The 11995-nt window shown below is 33.8% G+C and overlaps 1 protein-coding gene across 2 annotated transcripts in view; it reads right to left on the bottom strand.

The window, feature by feature from the left end:
- Positions 1-293: 293 nt before the first annotated feature.
- MECOM (MDS1 and EVI1 complex locus) overlaps positions 294-11995 on the bottom strand; it is a 77712-nt gene continuing 66010 nt past the window's right edge. For both annotated transcript variants that reach the window (XM_015821288.1, XM_015821287.1), the window contains 6 exons: positions 10968-11045; positions 8644-8813; positions 7358-7487; positions 3239-3475; positions 2174-2360; positions 294-565 (listed from right to left, as the gene is read on the bottom strand). In XM_015821288.1, the coding sequence (XP_015676774.1) occupies positions 443-565; positions 2174-2360; positions 3239-3475; positions 7358-7487; positions 8644-8813; positions 10968-11045 (925 nt within the window). In that variant the 3' untranslated portion in view covers positions 294-442. The remainder of the gene's footprint in view (positions 566-2173; positions 2361-3238; positions 3476-7357; positions 7488-8643; positions 8814-10967; positions 11046-11995) is intronic.

The raw sequence follows: 11995 nt of genomic DNA, 5'->3' as shown, positions 1-11995 counted from the left end.
GAGAAAAGCCCGTCTCCGACTGCTCTATAAGAAAACAGAACAATCCCTTTCCCCCAATGAATGAAACAATTTTTGTAGTTGAGTGAAGTGCTCATGAATATGTAGCAATAGAATCTTAACCCCTAAGTCCCTCCCCAAACAGGTGGAGTGGAAGACACATATTTTCTATCAAGGTCTATTTGATCCATCTTTTCTGAATGTCGCATTGATCCTCAAAATGTCAGCAGCTGCCTTCACTGTGCAAAACAAAATATTGAGAATAAATAGTTTTTTTTTCTTCTTCTTCTTTTAAATCATTGAGTTTAAGGTCACCTGACTTTAAACGTGACCTGTCAGATTTCTAAGGCATTCTGCTCTGCAGTCTTTTTAGTCATTAGTCTTCTAGCAAAGAGCCTTGTTGCTAGTTCGGACTTAGTCCCAATCCAGTTAACGATTGACAATGTCATACGTGACTAATGGATTGGATGGCACCAGATTCCGCAGCAGCTCTAGCCATACTGTGCCACATGTTGGACGAAGAGTGTAGAGAGTCCTTGTCGGAGAGTGAAAGCATCATAGCGTAAGCCTAGGTCAATAGAAATGAGAAAACAATTCTAAAAATTAATAACAATAGTGTGTAGATCCACAATTTTCTCATTGATAGCAACTTAATTCAAATCAATCTTTTATTCTGTCATAGACTAGCAAATAAAACACAAGAGTCGCTGTTAACACTATGGCACCACAGTACTTGGCTGTGGTCAATGAAATAAGATCAGCTTGATATGACAATTACAGCTTGAGATAAAACAAATTGGAATAATTAGGATATTTAGCAAAGAATGGAAATAATAATTCTTGGTGAGTATTGAGAGAACAGTACAGAATAATATGTTCCATCAATTCAATTATTCCTCCACTGCATTGACACAATCTCTATTTGAAGGGGATTTTTTGGGTATTTTCTTTCATTAACAGCTGTTGGCAGGACATTGAAACTGACTGAAAAAAAGACCCTTCTAATTTTGGGATTGTTATGTGACTGAGATATCTAGCTGATTGAAGAAGATTTGCAGAGTGGCTCAAGAAGGAGTTTGGGGGTAGCAATTCGCTTTTATGATCATGCTTTATGACTATTTGGGAAAGGGTCTTGCTTATGTATCACACATCATTTTCTTATTAGGGCCTACTGAAGGAAGCTTTGGGACAGAAAAACTGCAAGCGCTACACATTATTAAATATGCTAGCTGTAAGATACATAAAGTGGTGGGATTCAACCGGTTCGCACCGGTTCGGGAGAACCCATAGTTAAATTTACCTGAATTTGGAGAACCAGCTGGCTTCTGGAAGTCCAGTCTAGGCCTCGGACGCCTCTCAGGCCTAGAACAGCCCGCCGGAAGTGCGTTGATGCCACTTCTGGAAGTCCATTCTAGGCATCGGAGGCCTGGAGGAGGCCTTCCAGGCCTGGAACGGCCCACCGGAAATGCATGATGCCACTTCCGGAAGTCCATTCTAGGCATCGAAGGCCCAGGCCTGCATCACATAATACAGTGTTTCTCAACCTTGACAATTTTAAGGCATGTGGACTTCAACTCCCAGAATTCCACAGCCAGCAATGCTGGCTGTGGAATTCTGGGAGTTGAAGTCCACATGCCTTAAAATTGTCAAGGTTGAGAAACACTGACATAATAGAACCGGTTGTTCAGGTATTTGAATCCCACCATTGGATACATAAAAAAGGTGAAACGAACACTGGATCTAACTCTTCATGGAATGGGAATGCTGAGAATCTAACCATTTCAGTTCATGGAATAGGAACAAATTCTCAATTTACTTCCTGGAAGTAACTATTACACTGTCCTACAATAGGACAGTTAAACTGTCCTACAATAGGACAGTTTAAAACCTATGACTAAAATGTTTTCACATTGTATGGTTTAGCAAACATCAGAATTAATGCTGATGCCAAACTGGGGATATATTTTTTTACTGCAGGAGAGAGGACCAAAGAAAGAGAACCCTTTATTCCCACAAGCGTCCCTAAGCAGTTGATTTTGGAGATGGATAAAATACTTGGCTGTTTATTATCATACAGTCCTTATTCTCAGTCTGAATGTTTTGATTTCATCTGGATTAGGCTGCTAATTGCATTTCCTTAGTTGTTCGTCTTTTGCATTTCCCAAAGGACTTTTACCTGGGATTTGGACTTGCGATGCAATGGCTGTTTTAAGTCTTCTGGCAAATGGGAGGTGGTGAATGCTGCCAATTCGGTTTCATTGAACTGGTTTTCTTCTAATTTCCTCACTTTGAGACTATCGGTGAAGTGCCTTATATGGTCCAAAGCAGAAAGTCCAGTTTTATTAAACTCATCTTCTTTATACCTATAAAAAAGACATTAAGATAAGATATATAAATATATATATATACTTTGAAACATTTTGTCTGAATCTTCCTGATACTAATAGTAGTTCTAGGCTAAAGTCAATGATTGTATTCATCGTAGGTTTAAACATATCACTGATTTCAATAAAATTAAATATAAGTACTTTTCTCTGGAACACACACACTTCTTGGAACATCCTTTTGTTATGTACAGTACAGGATCTGTATTCTAAGCCTTTGTGCAAATTGACAAAATAATTAGTCATCCTCATATAGGTTCATAGTTAACAACGCAAGTCAGTGTTTGTCTACTGAAGACTAAGAGCCGTTCATATTAAAAATGTATTTTAAAAAAACAGTTTCTTTAGATTTCCATAAATGAAAATCCTTATACTCCCTTTTCCAGTTAATTTCCCACTGTAACACTGCACATTGTTGACTTGATTCACTGATTGAGAATGACTTTTTTATATATTGTCATATATTACAGGCTACCTTTTGGACAAAGTTTGAAAGACAGGGAATAATAAGAAAAGAATGTTGCATTGTAGGTTCTTTGGTGCTCTCTTGATTGTTTTCTTGCAGAGGTTTCATTACCCAACTAAGTAACATCAGCGCACCAAGGAACCCACAGTTCAACCCTGAACTAATATTCTCTTTTATTGGTAAAATACTGTATATACAGCACATTGACGCATATCTCAGCACTTCATAATGTTACATGGCACAAGAATGATTAGTCACTGAAGAAACTGAATATTTTATTTTCACCTACATGCAATAATACCCAGGTACTTTCTAGGAGGTACTTCTGGATCCCATCCATCCCCACCCTGCTGCTGCCATGTTTGACTCTATTATCGAGATAAGTACCCACCTGTCAGGAGAAGATTTGCAATTTATTTCCAATGCATTTGCTTCTTCAAAGTCACCCTCTGTGGGATCTTCACATATGCTGCTTGTTGCAAGTTCTTTAACTGATTTCCCTGTTATTTCACTTTCTTCATCTTCCTCATCCATCATTACTTCATCTTCTGCTTCTTCGTCTTCCAAAAGGTCTGAATTCTGGCTTACTACTGGGGTCTTTTCATCCTTAAAGTGACTTCCATTCATTCTTTCAAAAAGTAAAAATGAACAGTCAATACAAAATGAACTATAGGGAGTTTTTAAATATAAAACCTTTGTTTTCTACAATTGTTTTGCAGAAGTAAGAAGTAAGTCTGCTGCAATTAAAATCCACACTATTCAACCTTGTTCATTAAGGTGACAGCATTTCTTTGAAATTTAATTCATATCTGAATTGACAATTGTGAAATTAACATTGAGGAAAATTAGATTAGATTTAGATTAGATTATATTAGAGTAATAGACTATTTTTTAGATTACTATATCCTTCAAATTAGAATTTCTAACACATTCAACACTAAGTTAAGGGAGAAATTATTCATTTCATCACCTGTCTGATACTGCACTGTTTCTCACAGAAAGATGTTCAAAACAATTTATGCACATTGCTGAATAATAATATAACCTAAAGAATATAATTATGTTATATTTGGTGAGCCATGAAATAGCTATGAATTATTAGTGCTTTAATGTCTTCAAGGAAGAGCAGACATTTTTGTGAAGGGCTGAAATTAAATTAGTGGGAGAAACTGAGATTTGGGTGGGAATATCCTTGATTTTAACTGTGATATCCCTAATTTAGGTCTTCTATTTGCTTTCCACCTGAAATAGCAGGAACAATGTCAGCATTGTAGAGGGCCACAAAAGTGAATTACTTTAGAAGAATAGTCAAATTTGATTTTTTCACTAATGGCAATATTATACATTATAATAGTACTACTATAACCTCATTTATATTTGTATGAAGGACTTCTAACGTAAAACCTTGCCATGCAGAAATTAGCAATGTCCATTGTGTTGGGACAGTGAAGTATATTTTAAATATTTTGACGTTAAAATAGAATCTATCATCTTAAGCACATTATAATACAAAATGGATTGGAGAAATAATCACATGAATTGTTGACATTGTTTAATATTACACCGTAAGAATTTAATTATTTAGTTGTATGAATCATTCTCTGTTGTTTTCCTCAGAGATAAACTCTGATTAGCCTTACTTCATTTTAACTTAAATATGTAAATAAACAGTCAATCGGAAGTCTTCAGGCGTACCCAACCTATTCCCTAGAACCAAATTCTTATTTTGAAATGTAAAAAGAATGTTATTTCTCCTGTAACTATGTTTGGTTTTCACTATAACTAATCTATCTGGCAAAAGAGAATGAAATCACATAAGAAGTTATCTCATTATTGTCAAAATCATGTAGCCCTGCCCACAATTAAGTTTAGAAACTTTTAGAAAGTTTGTATCTTCATGGCTGTTCCTTAATTTATAGCATAGAAAAAAATTGTCAGAAATTAACCAAAACCAGTAATAATACAGAAGCTACAAAGCATATAGAAATCATGATGGAAAGATCAGCAACAACTGCTCATCTTTATAATAGAGGATATTCTTGGCATGATTTAACAAAGTGGCCTGCTTAGTATGTTTTGGGTAATCATAAGAATTATGAGTCATAAATCAGGGATTGCCAGACAGCAAATTTCAACAGTTGGAGACTATTTGTTGTGAAAAGTGCATGGATTTAAATCAAACTAATAAAAACCATATGATTAAAAAAAGCCAGATTTACTAATTACATTTTTATATGCCCTAATTCCCCAAGAATGAAATATCTTTTGAATATAATCTAAAAATGATACATTTTTAAAGAAAACACTGAAAGATCCACTGTTTTCTTCTTGTAGAATCTTCCAAAATAATGATTTCTTGAAACCAGATGTGAAACATACTAAAACATGGCCATGATGTGAGAACAAAATTTCAATATGCATGTAATGTACAAAGAGTGGTCTTCATCAATATAGGCCTATTAGTTCTGATCCCAAAATAAAAATAATTAAGAAACATGAAATGGGATTGATAGCATGCAGTAGCTACTTCTGCAGTGAAAACTATACAGATATAGTCACACCCATTTATTAAAGATAAACATTTTTATAAAAATTTAAACAATTAGATCAAAAACTTTAGTAGCCAAGGGTCACATCTGACCACCTAAGGATTAGCTGTGTATCACTCTAAAAATAAACAAGGTCAGAGCAAAGATAAGGCTGGTGCCAAGACAAAACTGAACTATGAAATATGATACCAATTACATTTAACCAAATATAGTTAATCAAACATAGTTAAAGTTTCCCTTCTGTCCCTTTAAAATGTACAAATTTCACAGAATTTCTAAAAAAATCCCGAAAGCTATTTGGGAAGTCAAGACCATATCCTCATAATCTCAGTTACACTTCTCTGAATATATATACCTGTATGAAAGACTAAAATTTGATTTAAAGTAATCTGCTTGCATTGTGATCATGTGGTTACAAATCTAAAGTAAGTATGGTGAAAAGCCTCCTAAATTGTTTTATAATGAGGTAAGGAATTAATATAGTATTTAGCATACATGGTTGATACATTCTTTAGAAAGGTTAGTACTGGGGAGAATTGGGATATATATTTTCATTTGTGTGAAATAATTATTCATTACTGATGTGTCGCCTTCAGAGTTGTGGGTGCTCTGTCACTGGAGGCTTTTAAAAAGAGACTGGACAGCCACTTGTCAGAAATGGTATATGGTCGCCTTCTTGAGCAGGGGGTTGGACTAGATGACCTACAAGGTCCCTTCCAACTCTGTTATTCTGTATTCTGTTCTCAGAACATAAGGCAGCCACCAACAGTTCAACTTGATAATCATATTTCATGAGGCTGTTCTAATTTTCTGTTTTTCTAGGCAATCAAGCACCTTATTAAAGATGTATTGTCTTCTGCAGCAATGTTTCTAGAGATTCTGAGGTAAGTATTGTAAGAAATACTGGCTGTGAACAGAGTCTGCCATATCAAGAGAAACAAGGAGGAGAAAAATCTCCGTTTTTTAAAAGAGAACTAGAATATTTTAGCCTAACATTTCATAAGATCTGCAGTTGATGAAATTTTGTAGGGCAACTTTGTGGTCTACTCTACATGTTACAAAAATATCTCCCTACTTTATATACAAGCCAAAACAATTTCTAATTCCTGGATCCGATGTGCAAAACTGAAAACCTGATAGAAATTTCAGAAAGGCTAAGCCAGGGGTCTTCAATCTCAGCCCTTTTATGACTCATGGACTTCAACTCCCAGAATTCCTCAGCCAGGCATGCTGGCTGAGGAATTCTGGGAGTTGAAGTCCATGAGTCATAAAAGGGCCGAGATTGAAGACCCCTGGGCTAAGCAATATGCATGGAAGCCCATTAAACAGACAAATATTGCAAAGACATTATTGATTTTAGTCCCAATTCTGATTTTGGGGAAAAACTTTAATCTTCTCTCATATTAAGCTAGTTTGAAAATTAAACAGCTGAAAGTTGTTGATATATTTGGACACTTCTTGCCAGAATACCAGATTCTGATTTGGAATTTAACAGTTTTGTTTTGCTAATATCACTACATTTTACTTTGATAACCATCAAGCAGATCCAAACTTACATTCAAGTTGTATATTACATTCAAGTTGTATATTAGCAATGTCACATCAGAATATATTGCTTTGGCTACATAGAAAATACAACAAAAGAACAAAAAGTTTAAATTAATTTGTTCTACATTTTTATAACTGTAAAAGAAAGGTTGATGAAATGTTTTGAATAACACAAAGTTAGTTTTGAGAGTTCAGGTTTATAACGAAAGAACAATAATGTATGGCTTATATTTTACAGGCACATTCTATTTATAAAGTTTGTATAATCAGCCCAATGAAACTATGTCTGGTATTCCAGCATCTTTAACGTGAATCTTAGTTTTGCCCAATTGTTTTAAAAAAATGAGCTGGAAGACACAGACAGAAAAAGACTGTCATTGATTGAGTCCAGCAATAGAAAAAGGACATCTTACCTTTCCTCAGAATTATTGTGATTGCTATTCCCAATGAAATTCCGAATTTCTGTAAAGTATGAGTCTTCTTTATCATCTAAGATAGCCCCTGTGCTTTCAAGTTCAGAGTGAGGTGAAGATGTAGCAGTACCTTTACAAAAAAAATCAAATATATATGGATAAAAATTTATTTTTGAGGAGAAGAAAGATGCATAATTTTTGTAAGCTTGAATGACAGGTTAAAGGTTGTTCTTCAAGAGTTAGCAGTGCCAGCAAATCTGGAAGTTTTATGGGTTGACATGCATGTTTTATTTCTTAATCCTAAAAAAATACAAACCCACCCATCCAACACGCAGGAGAAAAAATTCTTTAGCCCCATTCACTTTGGAAGAATTCTGGGATCCATAAAATGGATGATAACATCTTTAACATACATATATTAGTCCTTTTTTGACTGTCAAATCCTATTAGGGACAGCTCACATACTAACAGCATAATACCCAAATTTCATTGAAGTTTTTAGACATCACTAAGTGTATACTTATAACTGTGAACACTTGATACATGTATCTGACATTTGTGTTCAAATTCCTTGCTCTAAAAAAAGGTCCATGCCTATTTAATAATACACAAATGACTTGACTGTGTTGGAGACATCTACACAATGGTACTTATTCTTGTGCTACATAGTTGGTAAGTAAAAAAAAAATATTATCAGGCTATTAGTTCTTACTAGGAAGAAATTCTAGACTAGGTTTTGGAGCTGTACCCAAAGCTTTTGGGTGCCACGTATAAATCCAATCTCAGGTTTTACCTTTATTTATTTATTTATTTATTTATTAAATTTATCTGCCACCCATATCACTGTTAAGCAACTCTGGAAGGCTTATAATAATATAAAAATATAACATAAAACAATAAGAACTGTAAAAACATTAAAATATTCAACATTAAGTGCTAAAAAAATTACATTAAAATTAACCAAGAACTAGATACAAAGGAACCAATATGTAACCAATATGTAAACATGACGGAGGAATTTTCTAATCTACTAATCTTATTTTAACTTTATAGAAAGTTAAAGTTATATAACTTTATAGAAAGATTTAACATTTTTATATTGACTATGTAACAGTACAAGGGTAGAATTCTTTTTCCAGATTTTTTTTTAAAAAACTGAAAATTATTGCAGTTTTCTTGAGATGGAATGAGTGGGTTCCAACATCATTAAAATGCTACTGGCAATCTCTTTGTAATCATGATCTTCAGTAAGAAGTTTGGTATTAAAAGGGAAGTTAGTTACATACCAGACATATTGCCATTTTCATGTTTTTTGAGATGTCTGTCTAAGTTGGTTTGTTGGCCAAAGCACCTATCACATAAATGACATTTAAAGGGTTTCTCCTTGTTGTGGATATTCCGAACATGCCTTTGCAGATTAGATGATATGCTGAAAGACCTGTCACAGTATTTGCATCTGAAAATAAATATCAAATATGGAAGGATACATTATAATCCAGCAATACTCTATTGATATAAAAACAGAAGTTTTCAAAATATGTTATTTCCAGATACCCACAAGGTTCACTTCATTCACATGGTAGGTCTTATGAATGCAGTAATAGCACCTGAACACCAAATAGTTTGAATATTTTATCCTGCTGGAACCTACTCCCGTCAGAAAGGGCAATGCTGGACAAATGTACTTTTTTTCTTTCATACCAATACAAGTAACAGCCCAGCTAGATGAAGCAAAGATCTATCTTATGAAAGCATTTTCTTTCTCAAGTGGCCAGCCAGATGTCCCTGCAGTGCTCACATATAGAAGATGCCTGACCATAGCAAAGCACATTATTGAGTCTTCAAGACTAATGGACCTTGAAGGATCTATCTCCTATGAATTTATCCAATCCCTTTTTTTTAAAGCCATTCAAGTTAATAGATAGATGGCTGTGATGATGAATTCCACAGGCTAATTTTGTGTGGTGAAGAGCTGTTTGTTGTTGTTGTTGTTGTTCTACAGGAAAGGCTTTATTGGATGACACAAAACAAAGTTTTGAAAAAGAGAGAGAAAAATCCTTTTTTCATACCCATTCATTTTTTAATGTTCTGCTGTTCCCAAATTGGCCAGTAATCAATTTGTGGGATATTATACCCAGATCCCACATCTCATGAAGCTTTGCTGGAAATATTTCCAATAACTTTATGCAAATAATGTCTCTTCAACTCCCCCTTTTTAAACACATATACACATGTGCAGAAAGTGCATAAAAATGTTTTTCAGTTTAACTTAAATGAAGAAACAGCTTTAAAAATGTATAACTTACAGAATAATATATTTCCACTGTATATGTTAAAAAGTATGGTACAAAGACTTTGAATGTACAAAGAAAGATAAGATTTTTGTTTCATGCCATTGTCAATATGATAAAGTTAAACACGTTGAGAAGAAAACCTGAAACTTCTAAGACTTGAATAAAGGAGGCATGGCACTCTTCTCCCCATTCAATGTTATACTGTATGAAAAAAAATCTCCCGTGAAGAATTAGCTTTTTTCAATGTCTAATCCTGGAGGAAATACAATTATCTCCCCAAATGCAGAAATAAACAATCCAAATCTTTAATATCTTGCCAAAATGAGTAGTTTAGTCTATCTCTTGGGTACTAGAGGCATCAATTTTCATATTCTGTAGTGATTTGAAATCCCTAAAGCCTTTACTGTATTGCTCTTTAAGCCATTACTAAGACATACTATAACTATTCCAAATTGTTTAGCTGGCACTTAGCCAACGGTCTACATCAACATCATCCTCTCGCTTCTCCAATCGTCTATTTTTCCTGTACTTCAAAACATCTCTATTACTTTGTGCATTAAGTCAATTATTGAGGGAAGAAATTATGCATTACATGGCTAATTGTTTCTGGCTGTTAGGCAGTAGAAGCGCATAACAGATTTTAAAACGTTATTTAAAACATGAATTAAATTACATGAAAGATGACTTCTCAAATAAATTCAGGACTAAGGAAAATCAACCAATCTGCTTTTTCTCCTTTCTTTGTAAGGCAAAACATATACCAATATATTTTGTTCTTTTAGGACTGGGGTAAGTTCCTTCCCATTCATGTCATGAAGTAGAATTTCAGTACAATTAAAATGATTTTTTTCCTATTTCAATAGATGAATAGTATCCATGTGTCTTATTTCCATGAGGTCTCCTGGTTAAGCCCAATGATAGAATTTACCAGCAGAAAAGTAGTTTAAAAGAGAAAGGTATGATGCTACACAATAAACAATAGGAACCATTTTTGGAAAGCTTGTTGGCGGTCCTGCTGTTTGATGAGACTTACTAATATTCCATAAAATTTTGATGAATACCCTGGAATCTACTTCTGTACATATTAATTACAATATATTGCAAATTATACTTAATGGAGCACATTCCAAAACTTTGATTTAAAATAAGTAAATAAAACTTGATTTACTACTTGATTGGTAGTGAGTTTTAGTGGTCAAAGGCTGAAGAAGCAACTCTAATATAGAATACTGATAATAATTTTTCACAAATAAAAGATACGTGATTATTTCTGTCCCCACACCTGTCAGATATACACCAATTCCTTTATCTTGTACCTGTATGGCTGTTCTCCAGTGTGTGTCCTCAGATGACGAGTTAGATTTGCAGATCTTGGAAAAATCTTGCCACAGTATCTATTATTGGAAAGTAGTTAATAATAATTTATTTTATGTTATGTAAAGAAATTGCTGGTTTAGCTATCATTTCAAACCAATCTTGAACAGAAACATTTCTACGATATTTTAATATTTCTGAAAACAGGTATGATAAATAAATTATATTTTAAAAAGTTACGGATTGAATTTACCAAAGTATCTGTGCACAATATTTGAGAAACAAGTGTTCAATTTAATAGTCACTTTATTAATATATATATATTAAGGGGTGATGGAAAGATACCTCATTTTGTTTGTTATATTCAATGTGTTATTATTGAAGTATCACTATATTATTGAGACTTGGTCTTTTAAGATTCTCTAAAGATATACTATGAAACAAGCTGGCATATTTAGGAATCTGCTATGCAGATTTTAAAAAATAAAAATAATAGAAGTAGAACTTTCTAACAGCAGTAGCATATTATTTTAGAAAAACACCTAATATTTATGAAAATGAAATACTAAAGACAAGTGAATTTCACATTTTGACCAGGGAAAGCTAATCTGGGGTAATGCCATATTGCTAAATCCATTATCTTTCTTATGAATACATGAAAAAGCTGATGCTACAAAAAGTGAGATGAATTGTGACTTAGAGATTTTCTTGCATAGTAAACATCAGCTGTACACAATGTGAAATGGACAAGATAATGTCATGTTGTGCCCTATCTCCATAGCCTCAGATAACCTTCAGACACTCATTCCTGTCATCATTTAATTCCTCCTTCTACTTGCTGCCCACAAGCTATCATTTACCTTTACCTTTATTGGATAATGTGTATTTTGGGATACAATTGTTATGTGTCATCCATTCTAAGCTATAGATTTGGTCTTCTTGGTCTCAGTCCCATAATCACCACAATGAAAGGTGTATGTGTGTGAGTGTACACTAGGCAAACTAGTTAAGTATTGGTGGATTAATACAC

This window comes from Protobothrops mucrosquamatus, unplaced genomic scaffold (assembly GCF_001527695.2).
Source record: "Protobothrops mucrosquamatus isolate PMUCROS unplaced genomic scaffold, P.Mucros_1.0 scaffold1296, whole genome shotgun sequence".
In the NCBI taxonomy this organism is placed as follows: Eukaryota; Metazoa; Chordata; class Lepidosauria; order Squamata; family Viperidae; genus Protobothrops; species Protobothrops mucrosquamatus.
This window is presented reverse-complemented; position numbering and strand designations above follow the sequence as displayed.